This window comes from Podospora pseudopauciseta, assembly GCF_035222475.1.
Source record: "Podospora pseudopauciseta strain CBS 411.78 chromosome 2 map unlocalized CBS411.78m_2, whole genome shotgun sequence".
In the NCBI taxonomy this organism is placed as follows: domain Eukaryota; kingdom Fungi; phylum Ascomycota; class Sordariomycetes; order Sordariales; family Podosporaceae; genus Podospora; species Podospora pseudopauciseta.
The window spans coordinates 2,170,617-2,188,044 of NW_026946663.1; the positions used below are offsets into that span (position 1 = coordinate 2,170,617).

General features: G+C 52.9%; 7 protein-coding genes across 7 annotated transcripts; 4 read left to right on the forward strand and 3 right to left on the reverse strand.

Annotated features, from left to right (window-relative positions):
- Positions 1 to 242: 242 nt before the first annotated feature.
- QC763_205810 (uncharacterized protein) lies at positions 243 to 5,348 on the reverse strand (the record flags this gene model as incomplete). Its single annotated transcript, XM_062909623.1, has 5 exons — positions 5,265 to 5,348; positions 3,957 to 5,209; positions 2,912 to 3,897; positions 1,851 to 2,859; positions 243 to 1,795 (listed from the first exon to the last, which is right to left on the reverse strand). Exons 2-5 carry the CDS (start codon positions 4,099 to 4,101, stop codon positions 243 to 245), a joined length of 3,693 nt encoding a protein of 1,230 aa, XP_062768431.1. The 5' UTR covers positions 4,102 to 5,209; positions 5,265 to 5,348.
- Positions 5,349 to 5,352: 4 nt separating this feature from the next.
- QC763_205820 (uncharacterized protein) lies at positions 5,353 to 8,186 on the forward strand (the record flags this gene model as incomplete). The annotated part of the gene is made up of 2 exons (XM_062909624.1): positions 5,353 to 7,949; positions 8,004 to 8,186. The coding sequence occupies exons 1-2, from the start codon at positions 5,829 to 5,831 to the stop codon at positions 8,184 to 8,186; spliced, it is 2,304 nt and encodes a 767-aa protein (XP_062768432.1). The 5' UTR covers positions 5,353 to 5,828.
- A 779-nt stretch (positions 8,187 to 8,965) lies between these two features.
- Positions 8,966 to 10,196, forward strand: RPB11 (DNA-directed RNA polymerase II core subunit; the record flags this gene model as incomplete). Its single annotated transcript, XM_062909625.1, has 4 exons — positions 8,966 to 8,982; positions 9,733 to 9,791; positions 9,845 to 9,955; positions 10,009 to 10,196. The coding sequence occupies 4 exons, from the start codon at positions 8,966 to 8,968 to the stop codon at positions 10,194 to 10,196; spliced, it is 375 nt and encodes a 124-aa protein (XP_062768433.1).
- Positions 10,197 to 10,299: 103 nt separating this feature from the next.
- Positions 10,300 to 11,281, reverse strand: LSM5 (RNA-binding protein lsm5). Its single transcript, XM_062909626.1, has 6 exons — positions 11,245 to 11,281; positions 11,025 to 11,169; positions 10,897 to 10,953; positions 10,789 to 10,827; positions 10,631 to 10,722; positions 10,300 to 10,572 (listed from the first exon to the last, which is right to left on the reverse strand). The coding sequence occupies exons 1-6, from the start codon at positions 11,278 to 11,280 to the stop codon at positions 10,525 to 10,527; spliced, it is 417 nt and encodes a 138-aa protein (XP_062768434.1). The 5' UTR covers position 11,281; the 3' UTR covers positions 10,300 to 10,524.
- A 39-nt stretch (positions 11,282 to 11,320) lies between these two features.
- QC763_205830 (uncharacterized protein) lies at positions 11,321 to 13,497 on the forward strand. Its single transcript, XM_062909627.1, has 3 exons — positions 11,321 to 11,498; positions 11,551 to 12,536; positions 12,602 to 13,497. The coding sequence occupies exons 1-3, from the start codon at positions 11,434 to 11,436 to the stop codon at positions 13,279 to 13,281; spliced, it is 1,731 nt and encodes a 576-aa protein (XP_062768435.1). The 5' UTR covers positions 11,321 to 11,433; the 3' UTR covers positions 13,282 to 13,497.
- A 114-nt stretch (positions 13,498 to 13,611) lies between these two features.
- YTM1_2 (ribosome biogenesis protein ytm1) lies at positions 13,612 to 15,075 on the reverse strand (the record flags this gene model as incomplete). Its single annotated transcript, XM_062909628.1, has 1 exon — positions 13,612 to 15,075. The coding sequence occupies one exon, from the start codon at positions 15,073 to 15,075 to the stop codon at positions 13,612 to 13,614; it is 1,464 nt and encodes a 487-aa protein (XP_062768436.1).
- Positions 15,076 to 15,461: 386 nt separating this feature from the next.
- cdc1 (DNA polymerase delta small subunit Cdc1) lies at positions 15,462 to 17,083 on the forward strand (the record flags this gene model as incomplete). Its single annotated transcript, XM_062909629.1, has 3 exons — positions 15,462 to 15,514; positions 15,573 to 15,885; positions 15,947 to 17,083. The coding sequence occupies 3 exons, from the start codon at positions 15,462 to 15,464 to the stop codon at positions 17,081 to 17,083; spliced, it is 1,503 nt and encodes a 500-aa protein (XP_062768437.1).
- Between the last annotated feature and the right edge of the window lie 345 nt (positions 17,084 to 17,428).

Consider the following 17,428-nt stretch of genomic DNA (forward strand, 5'->3'; position numbering starts at 1 on the left):
AGTTCATGCAGTGGCGGAGCTGAACTCGAGATGTTCCTAGATTCTCTTTATAGCAGCCATGATACCAAGTACAGTTTTCTTTGTGCAAAGCCTCGACTCGTGATTGTCCCCCCTTCTACTTCAGATAAAAAACAAAGAACTCCCGCTTTTGCCATGCTGCGTACGCAACTCCATTTGCGTCATGCTACCTCCAGGCCCGTCATGTTGCTCCATCCCGACAAGTCCGAAGACAATGCTATCGTCTAAAGACTGACGGTCACTGTCATGTTGTTGCTCAGAACCAGCAAGGTGGGCGGCAGGCCGTTGCACAACACCTCGACATCAGACAGATATGCCAGACTCGCCTCCTCACTTTGACAGGTGTTCTCTTCGGGAATAGGAAGTGTGGTGAACAAGACAGCCGTGTCCTTGCTTTGCTTATGCATCAGCTCGTTGAGAATCAAATGCTGCGCGCGGCTCGGGAGATCGTTGAATGACAAAGCCAACCCCTGAGTAGAGTAGCTCGAGCCGTTATTGTTGCTGGCGTCGTCGTCAGGAAGCTGGTAAGAGTCGAGCAAGCTGGCAATGTTGAGTGAAGCGTCGCCACCATTATCCTGTCCCTTTGATGCCGAGTTCCGACGCGACCTTGCCGGGGACTTGATACCCTCTGCAAACGCAACCTTTTTATCGGCCACGTTATCATCGCTTCCGAGAAGCGGTGCATCCTCGGCCATTCTGGCTGACAAACCGATAACTGAACCTTGTCGGGAAAAGGCAGGGCTGCGTGTCCCAGAATCTTCGGCAAACATGATTCTTGGGCCGGTGCCTTCTTCGTTGGTGATTGTGGTCTGAGGGACGAGGTTGCTGGAGAATCTCATTGCCGTCGATCCTTGGCGCGCCAAAGGGGGTCTTTCGGGCTTCAAGATCCCACGCTTGGCTTGGGGCGATGTTGACCGCTCCCCACCGTTGCTGGGTCGGTTGACGCTTAGGTCACTCGCAGTCCGTGGAACCGGTGTTATTGACCCATAAGACCGCGGTGTCGATGAGTGCGAACCCTTTGGCCTCCTCTCTTTCCTTGGGCTTCTTGGTGCCGGGGCGAGTACATCTCCGTAGCTTCTTCGCCGGCGGATTGTCGCGAGGAGGGGACGCCTTGTGCCTTCTTCACCCTCGCTTGCCACACTGTCCGCGTCATTGAACGTCCCGTCTGCGCCAGCCGTGTCGGAGGAGTCGCTGTCGCTATCGCTATCAATGCCAATATCCGAGTCCGAGCTGTCAAAGACGTTAAAGGGCAGGTTTTGTGTGTGAATGCCCATGCTGATGCCCATCTTGACCAGCTGCGACACTGTCGGCTTCTTGGGAAGTTCCGTGAGCTGCGCCAAACTATGGCGCCGCCTTTCGAGTCCTTCCTGCGGCGGGGCATGGGGATTGTAGAGTCCCGGCCGTCCCGACGTAGATTCAACGACGTGTGATATCGAGGCAAATTCTTGTGAGCCCGTCATCGACCGGCTGCTGCGGTAGTTTTGCAAATCCTCCCACCATTCTTGGTTCTTGAGACACTCGTTAACCACATTATCCGTCTCTGGACTCTTGTAATGGCCGTGGATGATGGTCTCGTAAGTCGAGAGGTCACCAGAGGCGAGCCAAAAGACCAAGATTTCGGCGTCGATTCTGAGCTTGTTGAGCAGCGTCTTGAGTCGGACCTTTTCTTCGGCGACCTCGCTTTCGTATTCGACAAAGACGAGCACTCGAAGCTTGTGTGCTGCTTTCCAAGCGGGTACGGTGTGAAGGATGAACCCAAGCTGAAGAATCAATGTGTCTGTGCCGGTCAGAAAGGATCTGTCTCCACGTGTCAGAGGTGGTGTGTGACTTACATGTGTCAAAATTGGTGGTCAAAACGCTCTGACCATCAGCACTAATCGCAGCAGACATCTGGATAGGCCACAAGTCGATGTACTTCTTGGTGTTCGTCTTATCCTTCCGAGGCGTTTCAAGCGTATCAAATCCTTTGCCAATCGCAACGTTCAGACGGTACCTTAGAGCCAAGTCTTCTAGGATGGTCATGTAACTCGTGGCAGACATCATGTCTTCAGTCTTGATCGCATCGGTGGGCAACGACCCTTCCATCAAGCGCGCCGATGTGTCTCCTCTCTTCCTCCTGCGGACCGGAGTCTCCGTCTTGTCGTCTGTCCGGGCAGCCGTTGCGGGGGAGATGGGCGCCTCAGGAACCTGGAGGGAGGACTGGGAGCGGCGCAAGTCATCCATGTTATAAAATCCAAGCACTGCGATGTTAGGCCTCATGCCCCCTAGGCCTGCAGACAAGATCAGGTTTCTGACACCCCAGGTGATGGATGGAGACATGGCGAGCTGCACAAAGGCCTTGATCCTTGAGTATTCGGAGATGTACTTGGACCAAGCCGTTTGTTGCATCTTGGCCTCGTTGACGCCCATGGTGAAGTCGTCAGTGACGATGACATGGCCGAGGATGTAGAGGGAGCCCTTCTTCATCGAGTTGCAGAACTGAATAAGGCGGGTTTGCCGTCTCGGGTTATTGATGAGCAAGATGATCTGGGGTCTCCAGAACTTGATGTGCTCGGGCTTGAGACGTAGCAGGTACTTGCGCACTTGATGATAGATCAAGTTTTGGGAAACATCACCCCAGTGCTTGGGGGGACTCAGATAGTGAATCAGTAGGAACAAAAAGACCAAGAGGCAGACGGCCGTGGTGGCATAGGTCTCATCAATGAAGAACATGGCAGCGGCCGAGAGAATACTGCCAATGAAGGCCGTTTGCCAGTTGAAGAACTTGAAGCCCGGTCTGAAGTTTGGCGCCGAGCCAATCTTGAGAAGGAAACACGCAAGATTCATGACGAAGAAGGTCATCTGCTCACAGTCAGAATTCTTCCCTCACTCAATAACGGCAGCCTGTTCTCACCTGATATCCCATGGAGATCAAGGTGGCGATCTGGTTAAGGTTGGCAAACATGGCCATCTGGGCACATATGTAGGTCAAAAAGATGGCAACGATGGGCTCGTCCGCCTTTTTCGTCCCCTTGCCGAATACTGACAGACCCGGGAATAACTTGTCTCTGGCGAGAGCTTGCATGAGCTTTGCAGAGCCAATCACTCCCATGAGGGCCGAGAAGAAGGTCGTGGCGAACTCTCCGGCAAAGATGATGGGAGGGTAGACATTTGTTTCCTGAATAACGTTGCCGTTCCGGAGAAACGAGCTGTGAGTTGTGCTAGACGCCAAAGAAAAGATCACCAGCAAGTAGGCAATGAGGGTCGAGAACATGGCCCATAGTGTTCCACGAGGAATGGATTTGCTGGGGTTTCGAAGGTCTCCCGACATGGACGCACCGGCAAAGATACCCGAAGTTGCCGGAAACAAGACACCGAAGAGACTTCTAAAAGTATCAAAACCGGCATACTCCATGCCGGTAGTGTGTGGAAAGAGGTTTGCCTTCAGGGTGGCGAGACTCACGCCCGTGAACTCGATTCCCTTGTCCGCATCAATGAAGGCTGGGTTAAACACGGCTGAGAAGGGGATGCTGAGGATGGCGACGACAAGCACCACCAGAAGCGCGTTGCTGGCTTTGGCAAAGATGGAGCTTCCAGCAAGGCAAAGCCCAGTGCACACCACCAAAGCAACCGTCTCAAAGAGATAGTCCCACCAGTATCCATGGGGCATGACATCGTAAAAGTTGAGTTTAATGCAGTCAATAAGACCGACAACGTTGAGGGCCGTGTTCAAGACCTGAGCGAGGTAGAAGAGCAGGCCGATAGAGCCGCCGAACTCGGGACCGAGAGATCTTGAGATGAGGTAGTAGGCACCACCGCCCTTGACCTCTCCATTGGAAGCAATAGCGGAGAGCGAAAGAGTGGTCACAAAGTCTACGAGATAGGCAACGAGAAGCAGGCCTGCGAGGCAGATTAGCTTCCTGGCGGCCGTCCATATCATGTCCATAAGATGTACGCACCAAGCATGCCCAGTAGGCCGATTTGTCCAAGAATGAGACCGAATCTCAAGAACATGAGAATGCTGAGAATATTGAGGCATACCGGGATGTAGACGCCGGACGTGACGCCGAGCTTGGTCCTCTTGTTGAGGGCTTCGGGTTCCATGATGGCGGTGTTAGGTAGATATCATCTGTGAGCTGAGGGGATGAGATGGGTCAAAGAAAAGGTAGAAAGAAGAGGTCATAAAGATCATCAGAACATGCCACTCATGTCACGCTCTCCGTCCCCGCCGTGAGAGTTGAAGAGGAAGCGAAGAGGGAGGAAGAGGTCAGGGTCCTGTCCAGCGCCGATAGCCTAGATGTAAGAAGTACCCCACAGCCCGCATTGCTTGAAAGGTCATCGGCAAACGGTTGCAATGGCGCAGATCATGCGGTGGGGAAAGTGCAGGAAATGGAGACGATGGTCTGAGGTTGTCGCAAGATAAGTGCTGTTCAAGGTTGGCCCTCGAATGTCGCGATATCCGCTGGAAAGATCCCCGCGCCGGAAGAGGCTCGAGGCTCGTGTTAGGAGTGGTTCTTGTCCGACAATCGCTGGCTATTAATTGGAGGACGGCGACGTCATTCGATACAAGCGATGTACCCAACAACAGGCAGCTTTGGAGCCATTGACGAATGCCTTTGAGCTGGCGCTGTTCATGGTAGGTCGCGACTTTGAGCTCGAGAGACTTGGCACTTGGCAGTAAACACTAACGATGGCGGGGTGGTTGATAGGGTGCTATCTTGAAGAGGACTAAGATGTTGGTAAATTTGTTAGCGCACCACCATCAACAGCCTAGACCCAAATTCAAGATCCACCCCAACCTCTCTTTGAAAGAGGGGTTTGATACAGAGACGTTGCGATTCCTATCGCTCCCTGCCGTGTTTTACGTGTAGCCGTTGCATCGGTCTACCTGATGGGTAAGGGTTGGTTGGTTCCCTCAACATCCGGCCTTCTAAAGCATCGGATGCGGACAGAGATGTTGAGACTGCTGCATATCTGGTGTCTGGTCAAGGGCCATAGACTTTCTCCGCACTCCTCTCTCTTGTGGCTCGGTTTGGATAGCCCCTTTACAGATTCAAAGAGAGAGAGAGAGAGAGAGAGAGAGAGAGAGAGTAGGTATGCAACAGTTGAAGAGATGTTGGAGAGGCTGGTTGACATCGGTATCCATGGTGGCTCAGTCCAGTCTGTGCTCAGGAACGGCCCTGGTTATCAAGGTGTCAACGGGTGTTCCCTGCTGAAGTTGTATGTCAACAAAGCCTTGGGGCAGATAGTAGTCCTCAACAACTGACATAATCCAATCGAGAAACAGGTAAATAATCCATATTCATATGTAGGTAGCCATATCCATATGATGCGTCACAGCGAGCCAAAGTTGGACAGGTTGGAATTGTGCTGGCAGGTGACTGTGGTTCAGGGTCCAGGCTGTTTCACGCAGCGGAGTGTGGGGGCCTTGCTGGTGGGCCGTCAAGCTCCAACTGCTGTCAGCAGGCCGCCCACTGCCGCTGATTGTCTTGCCCCCAATTCGTTCCTTATCGCTGGTGTTGAGGTCACAAGCCCATCCCACGCCGTCGAGAGAGAGAGAGAGAGACTCATCAATCGCCCAGCCTATCCGTACCATCCCCTCTTTTCCCCCGGACCGTTGTCCTCTTCCCAAACGTTGACGGCAAAAATCAATTGCTACCTCGAACCATCCTATCGAGTCTCGAACCGTTGTTTGTCTCGACTCCCACGAAGTGGCGTTTGCGGCGTTCGCTCAGTTCACCGACGAGGTCAGGTCACCGACACCAGATCCCCAACCTTTTTTTGCTCCAAGACATGAGATAGAAAGTGGTCACACATCATCATAGATCATCATGTCAAATACCGGAAGGGATTCTCCGGCTCCGGCTCCTATACCTCAAGTCTCGACTTCACCCGGCTCGTTTCGTGCCAGGTCTTTCGTTGGCTCGATCCCACGCGCATCATCCACTGCTCGACTTGCCTCACCGGCTCGCCCATACAATGGCTATGGCACACCTCCTGCCGCGCAAACCTCACCACCACTAGGTGATAAGGGAGATTCAGACAGTTTGGCGCCTCTGCCTGGGCCTGGCTCGCACGCTGCTGGCCCAGGTATCTCGGCGCTGGCTGCGGCATTGTCCCAGTCAATAGGCACTTCACCACCGCGTTTCGGCACGCCTCCTGTTCGAGCCCTTTCGCCCGTCCCGAACCGCTCCCTTTCTCCTGCTCCTGGGGCAGCGCCATTCCCAGCGTCGGGTACTTCGCCATATCATGGCTCCTTTGACGCAAAGCGGAATTATTCCGGTGCGTATGAGGACCCCGAAATTGTCAAGAGGCACTTGGTTCAGCCAGGCGATGCTGGGTCCGATGACGGGTCGAGGAAACTCAGCGATGGCTCCAAGGGAAAACAGCCGGCAGAAGATGACTTTGACGACGAGTTTTCCAGTTTGAAACTGCAGGGCGGTGACATCACTAGGCCAATATACAAATGGACCGAAGAGGTGGAACAGCGAAACAAGATGCAGCGCAGCAAGAGTTTCAGCACACCGCGGCCGGATCCTGAAAACGAGACGCTTGATATCAACACCATCAAGGTTCCCGGAGGCTTCAGACGCAACTTCCTGAGGCGTGCGGCCGGGGATGGACCAGTCAACCCGGATGACACCGAGTACGGCGCAGGACCGAGCGACCGACAGCAGCCGCCGAAACTCTTTACCAACAGCTTCCTCGAGTTTCTCTCTCTCTATGGCCACTTCGCCGGTGAAGAACTCGAGGAGGATGACGAGGTGCTCAAACCTGGCGAGTACTTCACGTCGGGCAGCGAAAGTAACCTGTTCGATGACGATACAGAGGACGAGCATGAGCCAATGGAAGACAGCGCTTTGCTGCCACCATCCCGGCGGAAGAGAAGGAGAAAGGAGCGAGGTGGCAGCGGGACAAACAGTCCCATGGGCGCGGCGCTGCTGCTTCTCAAGTCCTTTGTGGGAACTGGTGTTCTATTCCTGCCTCGTGCCTACCTCAATGGTGGCATGCTCTTCAGCAACTTGGTTCTGCTGTTTGTAGCCGCTCTGAGCTACTACTGCTTTGTTTTGCTCGTCAATACGAGATTAAGGGTCGAGGGCTCGTTTGGTGATATTGGTGGCATTCTCTACGGCAAATGGATGAGGAATCTCATCCTCTTCTCGATCGTTTTGAGCCAGATCGGCTTCGTTGCTGCTTACATCGTCTTCACCTCAGAGAACTTGCAGGCATTCATCTTGGCTGTGACGGATTGCAAGACGCACATTCCGATCACCTGGCTGATTGTCATGCAGATGGTGATCTTTTTGCCATTCTCTCTGCTTCGCGATATTGGAAAGCTGGGTTTCACGGCTCTCATCGCCGACGCCTTCATCCTCATCGGTCTGGCCTATCTGTTTTACTACGACATTCTGACACTCAACACCCAAGGTTTGGCAGACATTGTCATGTTCAACCAGAAAGACTGGACCCTCTTCATCGGCACGGCCATTTTCACCTTTGAGGGCATTGGTCTTATCATCCCCATCCAGGAATCCATGCGCAACCCTACCAAGTTCCCCAAGGTCATGGGTATCGTGATGATTATCATCACCACTCTCTTTGTCGTCATGGGCGCGGTTTCGTATGCCGCCTACGGATCCAAGACTGAGACGGTGGTGTTGCTCAACCTTCCGCAGGACGACAAGATGGTCAACGGTGTACAGTTCTTGTATTCATTGGCTATTCTGCTTTCGACTCCCCTCCAGATCTTCCCGGCCATCAGAATCACGGAGAATGCGCTCTTCACCAAGAGCGGCAAGTACAACCCGTATATCAAGTGGCAGAAGAACGTGTTCCGCTTCTTCGTGGTGGCGTTCTGCGCTCTGATCGCCTGGGGAGGAGCCGACAGTCTGGACAAGTTTGTGGCGCTCGTTGGTAACTTTGCCTGCATCCCGCTGGTGTACATCTATCCTGTAAGTTCTGATGATTCTTCATCTTCTTAAAACTCTGGCTGACGAGATATACAGCCGATGTTGCACTACAAGGCAGTGGCCAAGACGGCGTTCCGCAAGTGGTCCGATATCCTGCTCTGCATCTTTGGATTCGTGGCCATGGCCTACACCACCAGCTTGACGGTCATGAGCTGGGCCTCGGGATCCGAAGGAGGCGGTGCTCCGGGTTACTGTGACTCGAAGGGGCACGCCTTCTGAATGACCACACAAACACAGACTTGTGCACATACGACATGACATACACACGAGACACACACACCACACACATACACGAACAGCCTTGCTTTCTCTGTTTTGAATAACTGTTTAGCGTCAATCGTCATGGTTGAATCATAGCACTATGCAGGGTAGGAGGGTTATGGAGTGGGAGGGCAGGTCGTTTTGGAGAAGGGTGTTTTATTGTTATTTTGTTTTATCTTTTAGGGTTGCATCATTGGTATTACTTGGTAGATTCTATTTGCTTCAACTAGAGCAGCGTGTAAGACATGTAGGTAGTTAGGCAGTAGACCACATACATCAGACTTTGGGGGGGGGGGGTTAGGTTGGGAGGGTTGTAATGTGATTTGCTGAGGAACCAGATTGAATTTCGGCAGGCGAGGGATGTTAATACATTGATAGGTCTTCAAATAACCATGATTTAATCTGAGCTGCTTGGTGCAAGTGAATGAATATAAAGGTAGAAAAAGGAAGGATCCATGGATCTGGAACAATGGCGCGTGTTGAGTGCACGGGCCACGCGTTTGCCTCTTTCTTGTGAACCTTGAGTGGAAGTGAATCAGTCTTTGGTTTACAACTTCATCAAAACATCATTCACATTACATTCGCCATCGCTTCTTTTTTTTTTGCTATCTTGGTTTGCTTTGAAAGGGATATACCGTACACTTTAAAGAGAGTTTCACATCGGTTTTCTTTGCGGCACACACACTTCTTTTGATCAACGGGATCTTTTCTTAGCGGGTTGTTAATCGCCAGTCACGATGAACGCCCCAGACAGGTAAGCTTTTTGGGTTTGATGAATTCACTTTTGTTTTGTTGCACAAACACACTACCTTTTGGGGGATGAGGATGAGGATGAGGATGAGGATGAGGATGAGGATGAGGATGGGGATGGGGAAGGTGATGGGGAAGGTGATCCGGATGGGGATGGGGATGGGGATGGGGATGGGGATGGGGATGGGGATGGGGATGGGGATGGGGATGGGGAGGGGAGTAGTTTGGCGCGTTTGATTGGAAATGGGACATGATGGAGGATGGGTGGAAAACGGCGGCGGTGTTGATGTTAGGGGTGATGGGATGGTGTTTCGACTTGGATATTCAACCTCAGGGGGACACAACTTGGCCATTTCAGGGGGGCCATAATGACAACATGAGGAAGGAGCGGCTTTGGACAGGGCAGGGCAGTTAGTTGCTCCTTCCCATTGTCAAGATTGGCAAGATGTCGGGGTGGATCAATGGACACTGCCACTGCGACACAAATTCACAACAACACAACAATAAGGCGACAAATTTACAAATGCCCAGTTATCACCATCGCAACATCCACCACCCCCCTCTACATATCCTATTCCATCCATCCATTCCACCAACCACCAAAAGATGTCCAACCCCGCCAGCTCCGACAACATACCCAACCGGTATGAACATATCGATTTCCATCCAGGCCTTCACTTTCCTCGCCAGTCTCACTATCATCCTGTCAACCTAAGTTTACTAATAGTTTTTTCTCTCTCTCTCTCTCACACAGATTCGAACTTTTCCTCTTGGGAGAAGGCGAGAAGAAGATCGCCGAGACGGTGGTGAACAGTATGTTTGTTCTTTTTGGTCTGCTGTTACCACTTTTTGCTAACAGAAAACAGGCATTCCCAATTGCTCCGACTTTCTCATGAAAAAGGAGGACCACACGATCGGCAACCTGCTCGCGGAGCATCTGAAGAAGGATCCGCAGGTCATGTTTGCTGCTTACAAGAGTATGTTTCCCTTCCTCAACGGGGGTATGAGGGCCAATATTGATGGCAATTAGTTGGACATCCTAACGTCCCCGAGGTGCTGCTTCGCATCCAGACCAACGGCGACATCAACCCCCGCGAGGCGCTCGTCAAGATCCTCAAACAGCTTGTTGCTGCGTATGGGCAGTTGGGCAGGGAGTTTCAGAAGGAGTTGGCGCTGAGGCAGTATGCGGATCAGGGGGAGGGGGCTGGGGGGGTTTGAGTGGTTCAACAAGGTGCAGATGGGTTGGAATGAAGGGGAGGGGAGAAATGGTGTTTGCTTTGGTTGAGAGAAGAAAGTCTTGGTGGAGGGGGAGGGGGGGGGATGAAAGGAAAAAATATAATTTAGGAGAGGGGGTTTTCTCTCCATGTTTATTAGCATAACTAGATACAGCGGTAATCATTGCCAAGGCGTTGATGCTGGGTGTGGTTGAAGGTGGTATCAATGTTGGTGCGAACTTTTCCATCTCATGGTTCAACTATTCTGGCCCTTCTCTTCTTAAAAAGCCTTGTTCTGTCACCCCGGTTATGGTTTGTGTGTTTGATTGTCATCATGGCGAACCACCCGCTCCGCCGGGCCCTTCTCCTCCTGGGATCAACTGTCATTTTTCTCTCATCAGCACCTGCCGGGATGGTAATCATATCAGGGGGACAAACCATGCAGATGTTGTTGCCGTTGAGGAGGATCTTCTTGAGTTGGGTGTTATTGCCAGAGTAGTCGAATTCTGTCACGTCTTCGAGGACCATGTCTGTCTTTTATCAGATCCGCTTCTTGTATGGGACGGGAAGGAGGATGGAAAGGTGGGTTTACGTACTGACGTAATCATCGAAGCCGACGAGGGTGCCGGAGAATTCTACGTCTTGTTAGTTATGTGAGTTGGTAGGGTGTGGGAGGTGGTGGTAAGGGGGAGAGAGAGAGGTACCCTTGTCGCCTTTCATGATGACCCAGATGCGGGAGCCGACGCACTTGTCGATGAGTTCTGCCTCACAACAACCAACATTAGCAAGTGTTTTTGGGATTGGTGGGAGGAAAGGGGGGGGAAGGTAACACCGAGGGGGAGGAGTTGGGAGGCCATTTTTGTTTCTGTATCTTGGTCTCGTTTGATGTTTGTTGGTTCAATGTGAGAGGGTTGGACATGAGTTTGAGTCGAAGCAATAAGCAGTTGTGTGAGGTGGGCGAGCTTGAGCTGTAGTTGCTGTCTTGGCAACGTCGTAATTACCGTATTTCGGTTACAGTATGCAAGTCCCGTGATATCGCGTAAAGCACTCACCCTCGTGCTTCGGTAGTTGCATATTGGTCGATCCATCCTTCTCCAAACTGAACAACCTACCCCAAATTCAACCCCAACCCGCCCCTCCTTTTTAACTCTTTACCTGTATGGATAGCGCGTTTGTCGTGCTGCAGTGTTGCCTAGATTGCGGACCATGGCACTGGCGCACATGACGCGACTTCTCCTATTATGTTTTCTTCGATCAAGTCCTCCTCGTCTAACGCTGTGAGACGTTTGGTGGGGAATAGGTATTTGTAAGTCTTTTCATCGTTGGGCCAAGGATTTTGGGCCTGACTCAGGTTGCAGCTATACCACTGTGAGATGTGCTGCTGGAAGGGGCAGGATGGGTAGGAGAAACCAGCAAGTATGGGATTCTAGCAGGGGGGTTGTTTTTGCTGGGCAGAGCAGGGGGGTTACGACTTCTCTGATGAGACCAACTGAGGCTGGGGAGCGGACAACGGTGGAGAGGGAGACTTTTGAGAAGAGTGTTGAGGAGGGAGGGGAGGTTGCTGAGGAGAGGGTGGAGGTGAAGGTTGAAAAGGTCGAGACTGTCGGTGTTACGGGCGAGGAGGGACAGGAAAAGGCTGAAGATGGGGAGAAGAAGGTTGAAGGTGGGGAGAAGGAAGAAAAGCGCGAGGAAGATGTCCTCACACCACCACACACACCCCTCGACTACAAGATCCCCGACGACATCTTCCTCGCAGCCAAGAAAGCCCCCGAGGGCTCACCGAAATCCTACTGGAGCTACCAAATGTACCGGGGGCCTCAAAATCTAAGGCCAAAGGTCCATTACTGCACCACCCAGACCGTCGCCGAGCGCGTCATCCAGAGATATTTCCTCAACGAGCCAGTGTTAGGATTCGACCTTGAATGGATGGCAGACGCTCTGCCATGGCACGGGGCGAGAAAAAACGTCTCGCTTATACAAATCGCGTCACCAACCCGGATTGCCCTTTTTCATGTGGCCCTCTATCCTAAAAGTAAACCCCTCGCCACGCCTCTTTTGAAAAAGATATTGGAGGATCCAAAAATCACCAAAGTCGGCGTTTGGATCATGGGCGATGCCGGTAAAGTGCAAAGGTATCTCAAAATCACCCCGAGGGGACTGTTCGAACTGAGCCACTTGTACAAGCTGGTCAAATATTGCGAGAGCGGGGAGCACAGCCTCATCAACAAGAAGCTGGTCAGTCTTGGGAAGCAAGCCGAGGAGGTGTTGAAGCTGCCATTATATAAGGAGCTTGATGTTCGAACAAGCAACTGGTTACAGTCGCTGCGGCTCGATCAAATCATATGTAAACCCCCGCCCTCCCACCGCCTCCTTTTGCTCTACTTTTCCAAAACTAACACCTCCCGGCAGACTCAGCCTCAGACGCCTACGCCGGCGTCCAAATCTACTCCATGCTCAACCACCAACGCCTCCAGCTCTCCCCCTGCCCTCCCCTCCCCCACCCCGCCGAACTCAAACTCCCTATTGAACTCCCCGATCACACCGTCCTCCCCCCCTCGACAGAAACGGACGAAATAGAAATGACGCCCGCCGAAGCCGTATCCGATCCAAAACCCACCACCACCACCACCACCACCACCACCAAAAAGCCACGGAGATCCTCCACCTTCAAAAAGGAAAAGCACCCCCTCGTCCGCGAAGCCGACATGTGGCTAGCACAATACTTTGTCTCCCACCCCCAACCGGCAAACGCCACCAGCGCCACGGCCGTCATGCCCTCCCACCTGAGGGCGTATTACATCTGGCATCACAACCCAGAGCAGAGCATACAAGACATCTGCGCCCTGCTCCGCGACCCGCCGCTGCAGGTGGCGACGGTGGAGAATTACATCTTCAAGGCTATCAAGCGGGCTGGTGTGCAGTATGACAAGGCGAGGGTGATCGAGATGCTGGAAGCGAAAAGGCGGGCTGCGGCACCGGGGGCGAAGTTTTTCGAGCCCGAGTTTCTAAGCAAGTTGAAGGATGAGGAGGAGGCGGCGATGGAGGAGACGGTGATGGAGGAGACGAGGAGGGAGGATAGTGTTGTGTAAAATGGGCTATACAATACAACAAAAGGTTGGCAGAGAAGGAAAAGCGTGTTTGGAAAAGTGTAAAACTGAGAAACAAAGTCTATGATATGAATGGGAGAACAGAACGTTTCGCCTCGGGGGCCCTAGAAAATAGGCATAACATCACTACGGAGACACCATTGACCTCGACCACGATAATAACAAATCACATCAAACCAGATGCAAAAACAACCCACAGTTCAAACTTGGTATACATTTCAAATAATCAACCACCTACTATGGGTATAACCTCCCTCTTACTATCTCTCTCTCTTTTCCGCCCCTCCCCCATCACCTCCTTGCTCCCTCCCCCTACTCCCTAACCACATCCCTCCCCCGATTAACCTGCACCTTCTTATCCTCCCCCCCGCTCAAAATCCCCAACTCCCTATCCCACACAACCCCAAACACCTTCGCCCCCTCCCCAGCAACACTCTTCTTCTTCCCCTGCCTGCTCTCCCTCTCAAAAACATAAACCGGCTCGCTCACATTACCCCCCACCCCCCCTTCGCTCTCCCCCCCACTAGCAGGCCTCACGCTCCTCAAGTCCCAAATCCTGCACGTCCCGTCGTGGCTCCCGCTCACAAGCGAGTATTCGTTTTCCGGATTGGCCGCCAAAGCGACAACCTTGTTCGTGTGCCCTCTCAGCGTCATCACGCTCGTCGTAGCAGCAGAGGCGCGGGGGTCGACGAGCGTGATGTGTCTTGCCGACGTGCCGACAGCAAGCAATGGTGCGCCGTTCGATCTTGGAATAGCGCACAATGACAGCAGAGAGTGAGAAAGGGTGAGGTTGGCAACGACAGAGCCAGTGGTCAAATCGAGCGTCTTGACCGTGTGGTCTTGCGAGACGGAGTAGCCTACTGTGTGGTCTCTTGGGTCAAAGACGGCAGCTGTGGCGGGAGCGTTGTGGATTTGCATGAGGAAGAGAGGGCCACGCTGGGGGGTGGTGACAGAAGAGGCAACCTTCCTCCGCTTGGAAGTGTGCGCGTTAGGGAGGAGGGAGGCGTCGGCCTCAGGGGAGGAGGACTTGGAAGCGGACCAGAGAGCGACGGAGCCGTCGGCGGATGCGGTGAGGATGCGCTTGGAGGGGCCGTGGACTTCGAGGGAGTCGACGCTGGCGCGGTGGCCGTAGAGCTCGAGGGTGGGCTTGAGTTCTGCTTGGCCTGAGGCGCCCGGGTCGGTGTACTTCCACACGCGGACTGATCTGTCCATGCCGGTCGAGGCGATCTGAGTGGAGGAGATGAACTTGGCGGCTTTGATGCTGGCGGAGTGACCGCCGTGGCTGGCCGAGGGGGCGGTAACGAGGACCTCACCCGAGGCATTCCATATTCTGAGGAGACCGTCGTAGCTGGCCGAGAGGATCCTTTCTTGGCCGCGGGAGAAGTTCTCGCCTGACCAGCGGCCGGCGGGGGAGGTGGCAGTGAGGGCATCAACAGATGAAACCCAATCGTCATGCTCGAACGAGGCTTCGAATACGGGGGGTATTAAGGAGCGGACGTATTGGAGTGTGAGGTTCGTTTCGAGGGACAGGCCCTCAGAGTTGAGGTAGTCTTCGAGGCTGGACCGGAGGAAGCTGCCATTGACGAGGAAGTCGAAGGGGACGGAGCCTGAATCGAGCATCAGGTCCGAGTTGAGAATACGAGAGAGGCCATAGCGGCGGATATCGGCGGGAACGAGGAGTTGTCTCTTCTCTTCTGGGAGCTGGAGATCGGCTTCGTTGGTGGTGAAGGTCACCTTGACCTGGGCGCCGGGCGCATCGTTCATTGGCTCGTCCATTGTGGTTATCTGAGGGTGTGGATGGTTGAAGAGGGAATCAATTGGACCTGCTCTAAAGGTATTGGAGAAGGTCGGGTCAAAACAGAGGGCTAATAATGAAAGATGTCGAGTTATGGTCCTCTGGTGCAAAAATCAAGCTACTGTTGCAGGGATCGCATTCAGTCTCAAGATTTTATTTTTTTTGGTCCCTGCAGCTCGAGTTCAGCGATTTGGAACCCCACGGCAGGCTTATCTTATCGCAAGCCTTATTTAGCGGGGCACCTTTTTGGGCCAGAACTCAATTAATTACAGGCCATCAGGACGCGTCTACCGCGTCTGCGCGTCTTGTTCTCGGCGACCCAGACACACCAGACAGTAACCTGAAAGTGCATCAGGAACAGCCCATCATGGTGAAGCTCGAAGATATTGCCGGTCTCGGTCTGCTACAGGCACCACCAAAGTAGGAGCAAGTCTCTCATCAATTCCAATGAAAAACATCACTAACTGGTGCGCCCTAGAACCGACTCCAAGAACACCGACCTGGAGAGAGCCCCTTCCAACTACAAGTCACTCAATACATTTGCGCTGCCCAGAGCCCGACAATACCAACAACAGTTTGCCGATATATACTTCCTACGCCTGACCAAGATCAAACCTGCTGTGGAACAGATCGCCCACGAAGCATGGGATGATACAGTGCTGGGAGGTGAAAATGCAAACAAGGTCGAGCGGGTTCTCGATGTGCGCCAGGGAGAGCTGTGCTGGGTGGCAGGGACGGTCTACATGGACATGCCCCTGAAGCCAAGTATTCTCGAGGACGTGTCCAAAGACGCAAGCCGCCCTCTGTCTCTGTGTGAGATTCATCTTGACTTCAGGCTAACATGATACTCAGCGCTGGATTTCAGCCCCGACCTCTGTCGGCCACTACTACTCGGAAGATGGCAAGGACCAAGTCATGCTCGAAGACGACTCCGGTCGCATCAGACTCGTTGGCGAACCCCTCAAGAACTACTTCTTGGTGACTGGCTGCATCATCGCCGTCATGGGCACGGAGAATGCCAACGGTGAATTCGAAGTGATTGATCTCAAGTTTGCCGACCTTCCACCACAACCACCACGGTGGGCCCTGTCCGACAAGAAACCCAAATCTGAAGATGTCTCCATGGTTGATGTTGGTTCTCCCTCCAAAAAGATCGCCATCATATCAGGCCTTGAGTTCTCGGGATTTTCTACAGCCTACAGTGCCGAATTGAAAGTCCTGAGAGAATTCCTTGCTGCCCAAGCCCTCGACCCAGAGACACAATCCAACGAGCAATCCAAGATCTCTCGCCTGATAATAGCAGGCAACTCCATCGCCGAAGCCAGTTCCTCAGACCCTCACTCCAACAACCCCAACACCAAGACACACGCCAAGAAATACGGCTACGACGCCTCCTCATACAATCCCGCCCCGTCGCAACTCCTCGACTCCTTCCTCAACGAGCTTCTCCCTAGCTTACCAATAACCCTGCTCCCTGGCGCCAACGACCCCGCCAACGTCTCTTATCCTCAACAACCAATCCACTCTGCCATGTTCCCCGAGTCCAGGTACTATGGCCCAACACCTACCCATCCTGATCAGGCAGGGTGGCTAGACGCAACAACCAACCCATTCGAATCAGAAATTGAAGGCTGGCGCGTGCTGGGCACTTCTGGTCAGAATCTGGATGACATCTGCAAGTACATGGAGGACCCAGATCGCCTCGGCCTGATGGAGGCCATGTGCAGGTGGAGGTGTTCTGCCCCTACCGCCCCAGATACACTCTGGTCATATCCATTCCAGGATGACGAGCCATTCGTCATGAAGGAGTGCCCACACTTGTACTTTGTGGGTTCGCAGCCAAAGTTTGGCAGCAAGGTCATTGAGGGGCCAGACGGGCAGATGGTCAGGTTGGTTTTGGTGCCAAAGTTTAGTGAGACGAAAGAGGTGGTCTTGGTTGATACCGAGACGTTGGACGTAAGTTTGGTCAGACTTTCGACCGCATCGTGAGACTAGAGGAAGATATTTTATATTAGCGTTGTTAGCATAGCCGGAGGATGAGACTTGGGAATCTAAACATGGCAACCTCACCAGAATTTGAGGATGTCGATTCATCTTGTTCCTGGGGTCTAATCACGTCCCGTTCGTCCCAATCTCGTGACAAACACTCACGGGAAGTACCAAGTTAAATCAAGGCAATTTTCATTGTTATTATCAATTCTTGCCATCCCCATCAACGTCTTGAGGTCTTGATATCCTCAAATCATGGTTGCCTAGCAACTGCCATGCCTTGACCATTCAGGGGGCCTGTTGAGCAACTGATAACCCACGAAGCAACCAAAGTGATGCATGAAG

Coding starts and splice junctions, on each gene's coding strand:
- LSM5 (XM_062909626.1), bottom strand. CDS start 11,280: ATGGATCGACCAATATGCAACTACCGAAGCACGAGG. Junction 11,170..11,244: donor GCAACTACCGAAGCACGAGG/GTGAGTGCTTTA, acceptor TTGCCAAGACAG/CAACTACAGCTCAAGCTCGC. Junction 10,828..10,896: donor CATCATGAAAGGCGACAAGG/GTACCTCTCTCT, acceptor AACAAGACGTAG/AATTCTCCGGCACCCTCGTC.
- QC763_205830 (XM_062909627.1), top strand. CDS start 11,434: ATGTTTTCTTCGATCAAGTCCTCCTCGTCTAACGCTGTGAGACGTTTG. Junction 11,499..11,550: donor TTGGTGGGGAATAGGTATTT/GTAAGTCTTTTC, acceptor CTCAGGTTGCAG/CTATACCACTGTGAGATGTG. Junction 12,537..12,601: donor GCGGCTCGATCAAATCATAT/GTAAACCCCCGC, acceptor ACCTCCCGGCAG/ACTCAGCCTCAGACGCCTAC.